At 43.2% G+C, this 16,221-nt stretch overlaps 2 protein-coding genes across 2 annotated transcripts in view; both read right to left on the bottom strand.

Moving 5' to 3' along the window:
* Positions 1-7,176, bottom strand: part of cc2d2a (coiled-coil and C2 domain containing 2A) — a 32,681-nt gene extending 25,505 nt beyond the window's left edge. The window contains exons 1-11 of the mRNA XM_083767105.1: positions 7,066-7,176; positions 6,716-6,794; positions 6,063-6,116; positions 5,641-5,721; positions 5,354-5,474; positions 4,966-5,096; positions 4,094-4,198; positions 3,189-3,269; positions 2,865-3,083; positions 681-840; positions 154-290 (exon numbers count right to left, since the gene is read on the bottom strand). Coding sequence (XP_083623231.1) covers positions 154-290; positions 681-840; positions 2,865-3,083; positions 3,189-3,269; positions 4,094-4,198; positions 4,966-5,096; positions 5,354-5,474; positions 5,641-5,721; positions 6,063-6,116; positions 6,716-6,794; positions 7,066-7,079 — 1,182 coding nt within the window. The 5' untranslated portion in view covers positions 7,080-7,176. The remainder of the gene's footprint in view (positions 1-153; positions 291-680; positions 841-2,864; positions 3,084-3,188; positions 3,270-4,093; positions 4,199-4,965; positions 5,097-5,353; positions 5,475-5,640; positions 5,722-6,062; positions 6,117-6,715; positions 6,795-7,065) is intronic.
* Positions 7,177-9,998: 2,822 nt separating this feature from the next.
* c1qtnf7 (C1q and TNF related 7) overlaps positions 9,999-16,221 on the bottom strand; it is a 10,409-nt gene continuing 4,186 nt past the window's right edge. The window contains exons 2-3 of the mRNA XM_083767278.1: positions 13,912-14,157; positions 9,999-11,463 (exon numbers count right to left, since the gene is read on the bottom strand). Of these exons, the coding sequence (XP_083623404.1) occupies positions 10,835-11,463; positions 13,912-14,146 (864 nt within the window). The 5' untranslated portion in view covers positions 14,147-14,157 and the 3' untranslated portion in view covers positions 9,999-10,834. The remainder of the gene's footprint in view (positions 11,464-13,911; positions 14,158-16,221) is intronic.

Raw genomic sequence — 16,221 nt, 5'->3', positions numbered from 1 at the left:
AGTGGTTTTCAAAAGTTTTTGTGATAAGGACACCCAAATTGATACAGTATGTATTTTGAGAACCAATCAATCATGGCTTTTACATTTATTCCACAAGAGTGCCTTTGATGTTCTTTTCCTGACGGTCATTATAATGGATCAGTTGCCATTTACCTGCTCCTGTTTCAAGATGCGGTTTTCCAGAATGTTCTCGTTGGACCGTAACACAGGAGGCCGCTCCCCTACGTACAGTCCCTCGTCCTCCAGATAGCGAGGCCGCATGTTCTCAGGCAGTTTTCTGGAAGCTGGGACTAGGAGCGCACACACACACACACACACACACACACACACACACACACACACACACACACACACACACACACACACACACACACACACACACACACACACACACACACACACACACACACACACACACACACACACACACACACACACACACACACGGAACCCGGGACCTTGTAGCTGTGAGGCAATAGCGTTACAGACTGGGCCACCGTGCCCTAAGATTCTATATCAAGCTACTTTGAATGTAACTCACTGAACACTCTATTGAGATTCTATATCAAGCTACTTTGAATGTAACTCACTGAAAACTCTATTGAGATTCTATATCAAGCTACTTTGAATGGTGTAAAGCAAGATACAGACAGCATTGCATTGTGAATGTGAAGGTGTACCTGTTATGTAGCTGGGGGTGAAGAGCAGCTCGCTGTCTCTCTGCAGACGTCTGTGGTAGCCGATGTACTCTGCTCTCCTGAGCTCCAAGAAGTCCTGAGTTGACTGTTCAATGACGAACAGGTCCTCCTCTTCCTCTGGCACCAGGGGAGCTTCTTCACTCTAAGAGCGGGACAAAGGACACATTTGTTTTTGTGAAGTCTAGTCAAAACCAACGTTGAGGAACGATCCTCATATGTCTCTCTTTATTCGTTATTTACATGTATCTGAGCAATGTAGTTGTCATTACAATTACCAGGGATCCTTGAGGGGAGGTTAAAGGGGGTCCCCACTCCCCAGCGAACAAAAGTCCAAGGTTAATGAGTTAACTGCAGTTAATATAATTGATTGATTGATTCTATTTGGTGATGATATCACATAACTAAAACACAAGACTTATTATGGCTTATTTCCATTGAGGTCATCAAAATCACCATATTATGGCTAATCGAAAATAGACTCCCAATCGCAATGCATTGTTTTTTAGGGTTTTTTTGTATCTGAGGCCAAATACATTATCAATTTGGGGGTCCTTTGGGGGTCCTTGATATGAAAATGTTTGAGAATCGCTGCTGTAGACATTCTAGACAACCACGTCTCCTCTGATACACATGAAGTGTAGCCACTTCAGTTTCATCAGGAGGAAGCAACATAAGTGGAGGAAAATGATATCCCTGGCCTGGCCTCCAACATGTAAAGACCAATGCAGTGACAGAGATCACTGTCCCGTCCGGCTTCTCTCCCATGAACAGGGGGTCAAATGTTTTCGTTGGATCGCCTTGTCAAACCGGAGACACCGTGTAGGAATCGTTCATGAAAACCCTGTGTCCTCTCATACCTCGGAGTATGGCCCAGTCACTCCTCATCGCTGGCAAACGCTGCTGTCTGGCTAATCCCCAAAACTGTCCTATGCTCCTGGAATCAAACTCAGTCCAGTCACCACGATGGTGGGCAGGTACTTCACCCCTGCACCACCCAGACGCACTGAGACGAGATCCTCATATTGTCGCTGTCGGGCAGAAACCTCTTATGTGATGTCCATAGCAAATAGCAATCCAACCCATATAGTGATGGACAGCTAGACCTGCCTTGCAAGACAAAGGAAAATCTTATCTTGAGGGGAGTGGTCTTGATTTCATTCAAACACATGGTGCTTGTTGGACATACATCCAAAGGCCAAAACGTTTATGGTCTGAGGAGAGTATTTTGTTAATGGAAACCCTGTGTCCTCTCATACCTCAGAGTGTGGCTCACTCCTCATCGCATGCAAACGCTGCAGTCTGGCTAATGCCCAAAACGGTCCCATGCTCCATGGTAGATCTGGAAGCATTTTTGTTTGTTCATTTGATTACCTTTATTTGACAGTGATAGTGAAGAGTGAGACAAGGAAATGTGGCTGAAAGAGAGAACGGAGAATTCAGACATGGACCGGCCTTCCGGGAATTGAACCAGCCACTGATCATTGTACCCATGAGGTTAGGTACTGTACTGTATATGCCCCTAACCAGGTTATCAGCCTCTAGATCTGGCAGGGGGGTTTTTTCTCTCTTTTTTTTAACGTTCTGTTTATTTAAGTTTTTCACAATAAACATAGAGAGACAGACTGACGGCGGGGCTCCACCGGGCGCGTTGCGTCTCCGTCGCGTGCGTCAAAAAACGAACTGAGGCAATTTTAATGCAGTCACGCAACGCAATGCGGGCAGTGGAGTGGAGCCACCCTTCATTGATTAAGAAGGGAACATTCCCTGACGGTGACGGAGACGCGACGCTGACGTTAGAGGGATAAACAGAGTAACAAAAACAAAAACACACACACACGCAAGAAGAAAATAATATATATATAATAATAATAATAATAATACATAGATCTGGGAGGTTTAAAGCCGTTTTGACATGGTGTCCTTATTTTGGCCATGTTATTATGAGAAGAAATAAAAAGAACGTTCCACAGAAATATCCGATCTACAAGTTCAGAATGTGTCGCAGACAGGCGACTTGTGAGCTTCTAGATCGGCAACTTTTGCTCGACACGAAAGGGTAAAATAGAGCTTACGTGGTTAGTAACCAACTGAAATCAGTCATGAAAAAAATATCGCGAGTTCAAGTCTTCACGTTTTGTGTTTTTATTATATTCTTTTGGATCTCACCTGCTGCTGGGTCTCGTCTCCCTCACTGTCGCCTCGTCTGCGTTCTCGACTATCCACCTCTGTCTCTCCATCTCCGCTCTCTTCTCCGTCCTCAGCAGCATGTCTTGACTGTTTCTTCCCCTTTTCGAAGACACTGTCAGACTCCTCTGGAGTCTCGGGGTCGAAGTTGAATGTGAAGAAGTTGTACGCCTCTTCCGCGGTCGGTTGGCCCGCTTCTGCCTACGTTTGCAACAGAAAAATACTTTTAACAAATTGACTACGTCATTTACGGTAGGTGGTAAATAGACAGCAGCTTGTTTTGTATTTATGGTATTTAAGCCTCACACGTCTCGCTGCCTCACGGAATTTGACCCTGGTGTTGAGAGCCAATGGGATGTCATTTCCTTCCGGCCTGTCAGTGTCAGCCTGTAAAAACATTGGGAATGAAGCTGGCATTTTTTCCAGTCAACAGTCAACATCAAAGCCTCTAGGGACAAAATACTAATCTACTACTTGTGCAATCGCCTTGAAAATTCTATGAATTGGATCTACTTGATTACAGAGGGTACAGCTGCAGCATTTTGTAAATAATAACTCTTAAAGGCTCTTTCATAATTTCTCAAAAAACACAATCATTCAACAAAGTACAAATATGCCTGATGATGTAGATCAGTGGTTCCCAATTTTTTTAGCTCGAGACCCATAAAAGATAGCCTGATGAAGGCCCTATAAAAACTACTTCACTGCATTTGAAGACAGTGTGCGGAAGTCCCGAACGTCGGGACCAAGCAGGTACCGAAGCAAATATGCTTGGGTACTGGGTACCGAACCGAACATGCTTGGGTACCAGGTACCCATAAAATAATTCAATTTCGGTTCTCTCTTATTTAGGTTATTTTATACCATTTTGGAACCGAAATAGGTAACCGTTAGGAACTTGAATCGATAAGCAGAACTGGAATCGGTACTGGACTAACGATACCCATTCCTATGCAGGAGTCCCTTCTCTTTTTAGCTCGAGACCCAAAGAGAAATGTTAGGACCAAAACTAGTGAAAATTTTAAATCTACAAGCATACAACGTGTCGCGATGCGTTGATCTGCAATTTATTTATTTATAGAATTATTTGATTGAAAAACTTTTGTAATATTTTGAAATAATATATATACTGTATATATTTAAAACGGGTCCTGGCCCACTGTTTGAGAATCACTGATGTGTAGACGATGTAGGCATGAAGGAGCTCTCACCTCTCTGTCAAATCTGGTGAGAGTGTCTCTGTCTCGGAGGCTCTGTAGACGACTGGGTCTCTCCTGAGTGGAAGTGTCCTGCTGCAGGATGCTCTCAGCTTTGGACTGGGAGATAAACAACCATGTATTATGAGCACGATTCACCGCCTTACCTTACCTATTTTTGCTATTTTGAACATCTAGTCTCTGTACGTCTGTAATCCACGTCAAATTCGACACACGCGTTCCACACCACCACAGGGAGTGCAGTGCCCAGTGTCGAGTCAGTCGGACCCATGGTTGTCCAGAACCGCCACCAAAGGACTCTGGACAGGGCCTGTGCCCAGGGCGCCTGCCCAGGCTCCATATATGGAGCTGGGCTGTTCTGACATCACAACACTCCATAAAAGGGACACAGAGACACATGCAGAAATCTCCATATATGGGGCATAAAAGGGACACAGACAGCAAACAAATAGGACTGCTGACAATTTTCAGACTGATCCTGAAACAAATTCACCTCAGAATGTTTTTTAACACAGGTTAAAAAAATACCCTAAAACTCTATCCTAGATGGCCTGGGCCGTGGCTCAGCGGTCCAGGCACCTTGGCCGGTAGCCCGAGTCTGGCAGTGTGCCGTGGGCTCGACTCCCGATCCCGACGGCCTTTACTGCATGTCACTCCCCCATCTCTCTACCCCATTTCCTGTCAGCCTACTGTCTGTCCCTCTATAAAAAATATAAAATAAAGGCGAAAGCCGCAAAAAAAAGAAAAACTCTATCCTAATCCTAGACACAAGGTTGTTGTCAGCACATCCCGGTTCAATTCCTGCACGTTTAGTAATGAATGGCACAAAACACCATGTTAGAGATGTTAGAGGAGTGGGTCTTTACTCTAGCTGCTCTCATCTTCTCTCTCATGCGCTGTCTCATGGTGTGGTCGGACCGGCTGGAGCCGGGGGTCTGCAGGGGTCCATCTGCAGAGTCTGGGGTGGCTGAGGAGGACTGACGCAACGGGGGGAGACCTGGAGGATCAAAAGTTTTCATGAAACGACTACCGTTTACTGCTGTTCATTACCTGTATTACCATAAGAAACACACATTGTTGTCGTGCAGAAACCTTGTACGGTACCTACAAAATATCAACTTTTTATGTTTTTTCGTCATGGCCTACTTTGTCATACAGAGTCACGGTAAAGGCAAAGTTTCACTATTTCTGAACATTTTCCGATCCATTTGCTGAAATGTTCCAGTCCACCTGACAGCAACATTATGAACCCACCTCTGTGGGAGCCAGCCGGAGGCCTAGACAGGACCGCTGGTCTCTCTGCTGATCTCCCTTCTCCGCTGTTCTCCTGCATGTTGTCCTCATGGGAGTCCTGGGTAGAAGACTGCTCCAGGAGCTGATGGATAGGTCCAAATACAAATATTCATATCATTTCATTTATTCAAATCTGACAAGGCAGGATACATAGTTTAAAAACTGTGTATTTTAATTCCTGAAATGCCTCAAACGTTAGGTCAACAGCTGGAGAAGATGAGAGAAAGGGAGAGGAGTTGGAACTCTACCTTCTTCTTTCGTTTCTGCCTCTGAGCCTTTAGCATGTGCTTCAGCGTATCTCCAGGGTCTTCCTCACCACCTGTGAGCTCCTGCATGGTGCAACACACACACACACACACACACACACACACACACACACACACACACACACACACACACACACACACACTTTTATTAAATGTCACTAATACTTACCTACAAACAGGGTCTCTCTCTACTAGCAGTAGCTTTTTTGCATTCTAAGTGCAGGCGTGAGAAATAAATCTTTGCTTCAAATCAAAAGGACAAAATAGTCGGCGCTGGCTGGAGAGCAACAGCTTGCAAGGTGAAGAGAAGCACTCTGAGCGTGATTGGAGCAGTGTGAACAGAGCACACAGACAGTACACAGCAAACTACTACAACAAGCTCCACTGTGAAGAGAGACACCAACCTCCATTGTAGTGTGTCTTCTGTCCTCTCTCAGCCTGCTAGCTGGAACCAGAGCCTACCAGGTAAATTATAAAGCTTACATTTACTGCATTGTTGGCCTCTCTCTCAACCTACGTGTATGTGTGTGGCCGGGGTTTGAGTGTGTATAACACCCACAGGTCATGTTGGGTCTTGTCTCAGAAGACTAGTCTCCTGTTATTGGGTGCCTGACTTGTACTTGACTTGTACACAGCAAAACCCAAAGATACTTTATGGGGAATATCCAACATCCTTGTACTGTACAGTATACATTTTTGCTGCAGTCATATCAGGATTGTTGAATATCTGACCAGTTGTCTTGTTCTTTCCTTACAGTATATTTCTATTCTTCTTCTTCCTGAAAACTACAAATGATGGGAGCTTCATGTACAAGACAAATTTCACCCGCTGTTTTACATCTGTAAAGCTGTGTTGATGTGACAAGGTACTGTACATTATGTTGTACACTTTGTGTTCAATGACAAAATAAAATCAACCCATCCATCTATCCATCCGAATCCAAATTAGCAGGGGATTTTAGCATGCAGGGCTATTCATTGTACCATCATGCTGTGCATTGTATCATCATTTGTATCATACAATGACAACTACAGGTGTTACTTTATTTCACTTTACCTGCGTGTCTCCCTCATTTCTGTTCTTTAACGACTCTTGCAAGTTGCGATGTTTCTTACGCAGCCTTTCTCCAATGTCCCTGGAACAACAAAGGTGAGAAAATCTCTTTAAATGTGAGGAGCACGCAAGCCGTTATGGGAAAACTAAATTTTATTATGATAGTAGCACGATATCAATCTATATACAACCATCTTGATGGCTCTCATTAACTAATAGAATGGGAACACATACAATCAAAACCACGAGAAACGTGGAAATAGTGGCAGCCAAAAGATGAAAATGCAACACTTTAGATTAGATTGACATGTTTTTCATCTTCTACACCAGACTGCTAAAAGACACCATCATACCTCGTGGAGGCCATGGTGGCAAATGATGCTGGTAAGAGGTTGCGATGAAAAGGTCCACTTCTACATCCACAGGTCCATGTTCATCATGTAACATACATGATAGGCCTATCCTTTCTTTCCTCCAAGCAGGTAGTTTCTCTGTAATGTGAATAATAGTACATAAATAATATACACAGTGTTTATTTATCCAACTGTAACTCTGATAGTGGACAAATGTAACCAAATGGACTCGCAAGGTCCATTCACAATGACCACTATAACTAAGTATAACTATATCGTTCTCCATTGTATCTGTTGGTGTGGACTCTCACTTATGGGCGAAAACAATATTTTTACATTTGTACATTATTAGAGTAAAATATACTTAGCCTTTGAGTAACATATCCTCACTGTCTAAATAATAGATCCTAGTGAGACAATGTAAAAACCAAAACAAAGCTTATTACGTTATCTTATGTGAATGTACATGAAGCCGATTAGCCTAAACATTTAGATTATCGTAGAGGGTTTTTTTCGATTCTGACGAATCTCTCTACGAGTCTAAAAGATAACCCCGCCCCTAACGTCGAAAAGGAACGTTTGTGTCTCAAAATCACTCTTACCTTGTACAAATGCAAAATCTAAGCTGCTTTAAATGTTGCCCCACTTGTTTGTGATCTGTGCGCACCCATATTAAACAACGCACATGCTTATTTTTCAATAAAAAAGGTATTTTAATCCACTCTGTCTCGGGATCTGGCAGCCATCTTGGTTTTCTCTCCATTGTAGATGCGCAAGAGAACCCTGGCCGCTAGGGGCGCGGGCAATGTTCTGTTGCGCATTTACAATGGAGGATTCCGAGACAGAGTGGATTAAAATACCTTTTTTATTGAAAAATAAGCATGTGCGTTGTTTAATATGGGTGCGCACAGATCACAAACAAGTGGGGCAACATTTAAAGCAGCTTAGATTTTGCATTTGTACAAGGTAAGAGTGATTTTGAGGCACAAACGTTCCTTTTCGACGTTAGGGGCGGGGTTATCTTTTAGACTCTCGTAGAGAGATTCGTCAGAATCGAAAAAAACCTCTACGAGAATCTAAATGTTTGGGCTAGAAGCCGATAAAAAACACTACGTGAAGATCTGTCTAAACTCCTTCATTACAGAGCTTATAAAGTCACCATTGTTGTGGTCCTGTTTGAAACGGGATCCTGTAACACAGTGTATCATTAGAGAGCTGCTATTCATGTACTTGGACAGATTTCAAGGCAGTAATTGTCTTGTAAAGAGCTTACCGTTATGATATCGCTGGCTGCCTGCTGCCTAGTAACGACGATGATAAACAACAACTCGTGAACCAACCTTGATACGGGCGTGGACGCAAACGCAAGTGTGTCTTCTCTGCATTATCATTGGTCCCGAGGACTGTCAATCTGCTCGCTGAGTACGGTGGCTGATGAGCTTCAAAAGTTCCTCGCAATTTCAAACAGTTTTTAACCGTCTGGTCTGGTCTACTCTATATAACTATGACTGACTCTACCGTCTACACTCTAGTCTACTCTACAGTATAATATTTTATAAGGTAGGCCTACCTTATGGCTAGTGGCTACTACTTGGCCTCACTCCCCGAACCCACCTCACCCAGGTGAAAGGAACACTGTCCCCCCGTCCCCCCCTCCCAGTGAGCTGTGGCGTTCCACAAGGCAGCATACTAGGACCTTTACTGTTCCTAAACGACATGATCAGCTTGTGACTGCAATTTGTTCCTGTTCGCAGATGACTCAGCACTGCTGCTGGTGAGCTTTTATTGAGAGAAATCGGTTTGAGCTACAGAATGAGTGTAGTGCTGAGGGAACATACTGGGGCTACGACTACGCTTGCACCTCCTGGTACGGTGGTACCACAGCACCTCTAAGGCCCTTAAAACAAAGCTCCAGACTTCCTAAAACAAACTGGTCAGGCTACTATTTGGCCTCACTCCCTGAACCCACCTCACCCCTGCCCACTTTGACAGGCTGGGATGGCTTAGTACGACAGAGTACAGCATCTTGCAATGGGTCTGGTCGACAAGATTCGATACACCAAGATACCCATGTAGGCCTACCTGTCTAAATACTTCCTTTATGTAAACGAAGTCCACACCCACAACACCAGAGGGAGTTCAACAAACCATGTGCAACCCAGATTCGGCACAAACAAGGGACTAAATTAATTTCGCTCATATGCCACCAAAATGTGGAACGCCCTACCAACAGTCATTAAGACATGCAAATCCCTTGACTCCTTCAAAACCGCCCTCAAAGGGCACCTACGAACGGCTGCAATTCGAAACTGGCCCCCGTAAAATCTGAATCCCCACCCACCCCTTTTCCCCCCTCACTGTATTTTCCCTTTTTACCTCCCCTATGATGATTTCCTGTTTTGACTATAGGCCTATAGTTGTGTATATTCGTACGTCTCTAATTGTTTTGATGAATTGAAAATGGTGGGCCCTATTGTAAACAAGTGTAATGCTTTATGGTGTCGTCCACTCACAGTTAACAGTTGTTGTATTGAGTTGAAATGTATTGTAATTCTGCAGTTAATAAATCAATCAATCAATCAATCAATCAATTATTATATGGTAGGCTAGCCTACCTTGTTAATGTTGCCTATTGGTTCTATTCATAAAACATGACTTCCAAATTAAAATGAACTTCTGATTTGCCTGATTTGTTTCATAATAGTATTTCATAATCACTTTTAAAAATGAATAGTTTTTTGGCAGCAGACTGAGTTTATAATCAGTCTCATAAAAATTATAATTTGTCATCTAATGACATTTGGCGTTGCAGCCCCCTGCACATTTCTAGAAAAAGTCACACAAAGATTTATTCCTCTCGATATATTTTCTTTAACACACACACACACACACACACACACAGAGAGAGAGAGAGAGAGAGAGAGAGAGAGAGAGAGAGAGAAATACACACAAATGAAAGGGAAAAAATAGAAAAGTATTTACATTTAATATAAAATATATTTTAAATCACGGGTGTAGTAATAACGTACACATACAGTAGGCTACAGTATGTAATACGTATACATTAACATAAATATAAAAGGTTTATTCTATAAAAATGTCCACATGTTTCGACCAGTAATCAGTTCTCGCCGCGATGAAGACCTTAACTGGTTGAAACATTTTGACAATTTATAGAAAAAACTTTGTTACATATTATATGTAACAAAGTTTTTTCTATAAATTGTAGGAGAGTATACTCTCCTCCACATGTTGTGAGTGCTCGGATGATTGGATCTCCTCTTCCTTTTTAAGTAGGATAAGTCTGCATTCACTTTGATCCTATAGAAGCTCCTTCAGTATACTTTTAAATCTCCTTTGGTCTCTGTGTTTTTTCTACATTAAAAAAATGCAGTTTAAAATATAGCTACAGTTAGTGTAATAAAATTAAAAGTTCCTCTTGCGTGTCACTGCTACGCTGCAATGCGAGTCCAGATAGTTTATGCTAGGCATAGTCCTCTGCTAGTGAGTCCAGATATTTTATGCTACAGTAGGCGTAGTCCTCTGCTAGTGAGTCCAGATAGTTTATGCTAGGCATAGTCCTCTGCTAGTGAGTCCAGATAGTTTAGGCTAGGCGTAGTCCTCTGCTAGTGAGTCCAGATAGTTTATGCTAGGTATAGTCCTCTGCTAGTGAGTCCAGATAGTTTATGCTAGGCATAGTCCTCTGCTAGTGAGTCCAGATAGTTTAGGCTAGGCGTAGTCCTCTGCTAGTGAGTCCAGATAGTTTATGCTAGGCGTAGTCCTCTGCTAGCGAGTCCAGATAGTTAGTGTCTGCATAGAGCAGGAAGCCAGAGAACAGGCTGTCGGCCCAGCCCGGGTCAGCGAACAGGCCGTTCTGGTCCAGGAAGAAGATCTCCAGCCACACCTCGTCCTCGGGGTTCAGGAACATGGCGGTGGAGCCCGACGCCACATCGTGGTTCCCTGTGTTGGCGTCGAAGGTCTTGATGCGGTACTGTCCATTCTGCACCAGGCCGATGGCCAGGTGCTTGTTGGCCACCGTGATGTCATAGGAGAAGTAGTAGATTCCCGGGTAGGCGCAGATGAACTTGCCCGTCTGCGGGTTGTAGTGGCCGCCCTCGTTGAGCAGCACCTTGTTGAAGCGGATGGGGACCTTCTCCTGGGGGTAGCTGCTGGTGATGCCTACAGAGAAGGCCACCTTGGGCACCAAGCTGCCACATCGGCAGACGCCCACCGTGCCCGGTGGCCCTCGGCCGCCCCTTTCGCCTTTCTCTCCGTGCTGCCCCAGGGCACCGAACGGACCCACGTCTCCGTTCTCCCCGGAGGGGCCCTGCTTGCCCCCGGGGCCGCGGGTGCCTCGTGGGCCGATCTTACCGGTCGGGCCCACCTTCCCCTTGAGCCCTGAAAGAGACAGAGAAAGAGAGATGGGGCTTGTCACGGGGCAACCTGTGCCCTATATACAAACACACATGAAACTGTTTTCTATAACATGCAAGGACTATTTTTTTTATTGAAATTTTAATCACTGATTAGTTGTCTGTCCTGCACTGCTGGTGGAAATTCCCTTGATTAGGAATGGGATGGGCCAAGAGCTGTGCAGGAGAGGGAAGAGAGTTCTCATCCTGTTTGGTTTTGTTCAATTGTGTTTGCCTAAGTATTTATTTCGGTGGTCTATTGTTGGCCAGTATTTAGTTTTTGCTTTTGATATTATAGTCTAGTAGCCAGCCCATAGAGCCCCATTGTGAACCCGTACATGTTGAGTACACCAACGTTTTATGTTAGAAATGTTTAGTATGGGTCCCCAGCATGTAGAAACTGCCGGATGCTAACTTGCATATGTTGAGCAATTTTCGTAATCGGCATAATCTGTGACCATACCATTAACAACCTATATATTCAAAATTTCATCATGCTTTATGTAGCATGTGACATGTTTTCATGATGCTGAATCCAATCCAAGCATTAGTTTTGCAAAAAAACACTCATTGTCAACATCACATTCTGGCTATACTAGACTAATTTGAATTGATATGTGTATTGCACTGAAGAAAACTGTCTGGAAGTTGGTGGAGGAGTTTGGGGAGAATAAAAACCCTTAAACTACAATTTCTGACTGTTCTTGGAGCCTTGGCCGTTCGGGCAACTTCACAGTGCTGAAATGTCAGACACACCATAAGTGGTAGATACCTAACCTGTTAAGTATTAAAGTAGAAGTCCTATATGTGTCAACCTTTGTGCATTTGTGCAGACTGCCTTTGTGTAGCCTGCCAGGCTTTGTTTGGCCTATATGTGCAACCCTACTATTTAAGGATTAGGATTAACAGACACTGAGCCCTAAACCACTCTAGACTTACTGTAGTAAACTGGACCTGAGTTGGCAATGTACTTGAACCGCTTTTTTCTGTCTACACCAAATCTCTTTACAAAAAATACAAGCTCACAAGCCGTTGCGATGTGAGACGGTAGATCAGCTATTTTTGGCTAATGTTTGCTCCCAGAATATGGATGTGGGGGTTCATACCTTTATGGTTAAAGTTGTCATGAATTACCTGGTATTGGAACGCAGGTGTATACTGTATACCACTCAATCCAAGAGTCAGTCCCTAGTTGGCAACTTGGCATGGGGAGCTATTACGCTTATGTTATGAGCTTAAGTAGTACTTGGAAGTAGGATGGAAGCAGGAGACCGACCACCTCCAACCACTGCAGATGTACTATAGTTATATACCATACAGATGTACCAGTTAACATAAAATAATGATTCATTCAATAAAATAAGTTGCGGATTGCAGCTTTAGACCAAATGTCAGGCATTATGTCCCTCTTGGAGAAGGGGATCAGTCATTTAGGGCAACGGGCCCTATTAGTATGAAATCAAACTACCTACATTCAGCCAATTGCATTCACCCAAGCAACACCTTAGGCGATGAAACAGTCAAATCAGGTCACGCTTGCATGCTGATAAAGTGTATGCATGCTTGCACACGTGCGTCATACTAAAGGAAAAGCACGTAGCTGCAGGTCGGGTCGAATGTGAAATTCTGATTTCCACACATCATGGAAAACACAAGTACTGTATACTGTACATGATGTTTAATGGGTGATTGAAACATGTCATGCATGTTTTGAACTTGAGACAGTGATTCTATCCTTTTGAGTTGAATCATGCAGCGTAGATATTTGACATGGGCAAAGCTGCCGGAGGGTCCTTAACTCTTCAGAAAATATGTACGCCATGATTCAACTCAAAAAGCAATCAGATCCTCACAACCAGCACCAAACTGCTGTCGGGCAAAAACCTCTTATCTCCATGTACTGTATATCTCCATACCTTTTGCTGTGCTTGAGTTGCTTCATCATACAAGACTGTCACACAAAACTAGTGGAACTAAAATGTTTTTAAAATAATAAATATAAGTTGTTGCTGTCGTGTGGAAACCTCATGTCACATTATTTTAAAAACATTTTAAAATAGTGCAAGCCTACCTGCATGTGTCTGAATCCAAATCCATGCATTCAGTCGTTTCCAAACATATAAAAATGTATGAATTATTGCTGACAGGTGGAAACTTTGTATGTACCTTTTTAATGATTTGCTTGGAAAGGACTAAATGCATGGATTTGGATTGAGACACATAGGTTGGCTTGATAAATGTTATACTTCATGTGGCGTTGCAGATGGTAGGATAACCTTTAAAAGATCTGGGAACCGTTTCAAGTTTATGCAAGGCCCCACTTTATGGTGCAGCTGGCACAGTCCAACCTTTTAACACAAGCACTATTTTATTTATTCAGTACCCAGTTTGAAGGTTGAACGTGATTATATGGGTCGTTTATTTGATACGGTACCTGTTTCTCCACTTTCTCCCTTTTCACCCTTCCTGCCATCTCTTCCATCTCTCCCCGGGATGCCCACATTCCCGTCGCCCCCCGGAGGGCCGCTGGTCCCTGGTTTGCCCGACGTGCCGGGAATCCCCGGAACGCTGCAGATCAGACGCGGAGCAGCGGATCCTTTCCCCCTGGCCTCCAACAGCTGTCCAAAGACGCAGTGGCATAGACAGACCACTCCCATCAGTGTCCACATCCTCAGGTCTGCTGCAGAGGCCAAGAGAAGAAGACCTCAGAGGACTTTGAATCACATTAACCCTACCTGCATTATGTGCAAATCTGTGCAAGATTTTTCACTCTCTAAGTCTCTATTATCTTCTTCTTTTTGAGTGGTGCAACCATGAACTCCATTGTGGAGCTATGTGTGTGAAGTCTCTGGCTGGCTGGGTCCCTGGCTGGCTGGCCGGCTGGGCCTGTCCGTCCGTTTGAGCACGAAAATAGCGTTTGGTTGGTTTTCACCAACAAGTGTCACTGTTGCACAGCCTAACACACACACCTATAACATAAAATTCAACTTTTTTTGTGTTTTGGGGGCTCCCATATGTGTTTTCTATCCCCACAAATAACCAATTTTGAACAAACAGGCTTTCATATCATATGGGTGCTTTAATGGAAATTGCTCTCAGGAACAGCTCAACTGATTTTGTCCTCATCGTGATGTCATCACCCTACTTTGTATAATTCCTCCTCTTCTTCAGTCTTCAGTTCCAAATTTGCATTTCCATGTTGTATACAATGTCCGCCATTGTTGATTTTCCAAGCTGGCATGGAATGGAAACAGGCCTGGTTTTATCACTCCCAATCTTCCGCCGTAGTCTGAAAACCCACCTTTTCAAACTCCATCATGGCCCATAGCACTTACACCACCCCCTTAGATAGCATTTCTGTAGACTTAGATAGCATTTGATACAGACTTATAGCATGTTATGTAGACAGCACTATAATTGCATTGTATGTAGTCATAGCACGTCATAGTACATATGTATAGCATAGTAGTATAGATGTATAGTTTATATGTATAGCTTCATTATATAGATATTCCACTGTTACTTTCTTAGCTTACGCATGTTTCTTGATAAATGTTTTTATGTGATGTATTCCCATGCTTTTTTGTTCTTGCTTAATGTAAGTCGCTCTGGATTAAGAGCGTCTGCTAAATGCCTAAATTGTAAATTGTAAATTGTATCTAGCATCAGTATTATAATGACTCAAATATTAAATAATCTGCATATCAGCACCCCCACCAGGACATTGTGGTATTGCAGCTAAACTGCTTTCAAAGTCCAGAAAGAAATGACAAAGGGTATATCAGAGCGGTGATTGAGGCTCAAATCAATTGAGTTTGTAGATCGTCTATTTTCGAATACCCAGTAGGATAAATGAGGGCTTAAGTGTTGACATGCTTTTAAGAAGATCCATGATGTGTTTAGAAATAGGTTACACAGAACAGGAAATGTTCTTTCACAACAAGAAAGTTTGATTTGAGCGAGAGCCAAGTTTATATTCCTGAAATCAAATCATGAAGGAAGACTAAACTAGCAGTCTAAACCCACATCCTACAGAGTCAGACAAACTTGCTGCAGAGCCAGAAAGTGAGGAAAACATTGAGTTCAGATAAACAGGAACTTAAAGCTGCATTTTTTGTGAATAAAATGTTAGGAAGGCAAACAGGCCGAAAGGAGAATCAAATAAATCACTACATAGTACATACTGTATGGAGCTGGAATGTGCAACTTATTTTCTTTCAGTAACACACACCCAAGGTGTGTGTTACCATTCCTTCCTGCTATAGCTCTACTAAGCATTTGTAAGCTTGCACACAGGACCAGGGTTCAAACTCCGGATAACAGCCAGAATGTGTAGTAGAGCATTGGTTACCTCAGGGGTACTTGGCGCCGGGGGGCAGTTGTTTATATAGCATCAGAATCATTTTAACCACTTTATCCATTTACATTGGCTTACATTGGTGTAGAGAGGTCGGTTCACCCCCTGACCCCAGTCTATGTGTCGAGGTGTCCTTTGGCAAGAAACATAGGCTGGAAGTGCTCCCTGGATGATGTATTAATGATACATCCCCTGCTCATATGGGTTCAATCAATGCAAAGGACAAATATCACATTATGTACAAAATGTATAGTCACAAAGAAATACCCCAAAGGAGTGTTGACTGGAGAGAAACCATATTAAGTTACGTGCTGCAGCTTTAATATGATTTTTCATTGGCCCACAAAACACGGTTCTTATCTCAAACAGAGAAGTGTGAATCCCATT

This window comes from Protomyctophum parallelum (assembly GCF_964188405.1).
Source record: "Protomyctophum parallelum genome assembly, chromosome: 6".
Classification (NCBI taxonomy): Eukaryota; Metazoa; Chordata; class Actinopteri; order Myctophiformes; family Myctophidae; genus Protomyctophum; species Protomyctophum parallelum.
This window is presented reverse-complemented; position numbering and strand designations above follow the sequence as displayed.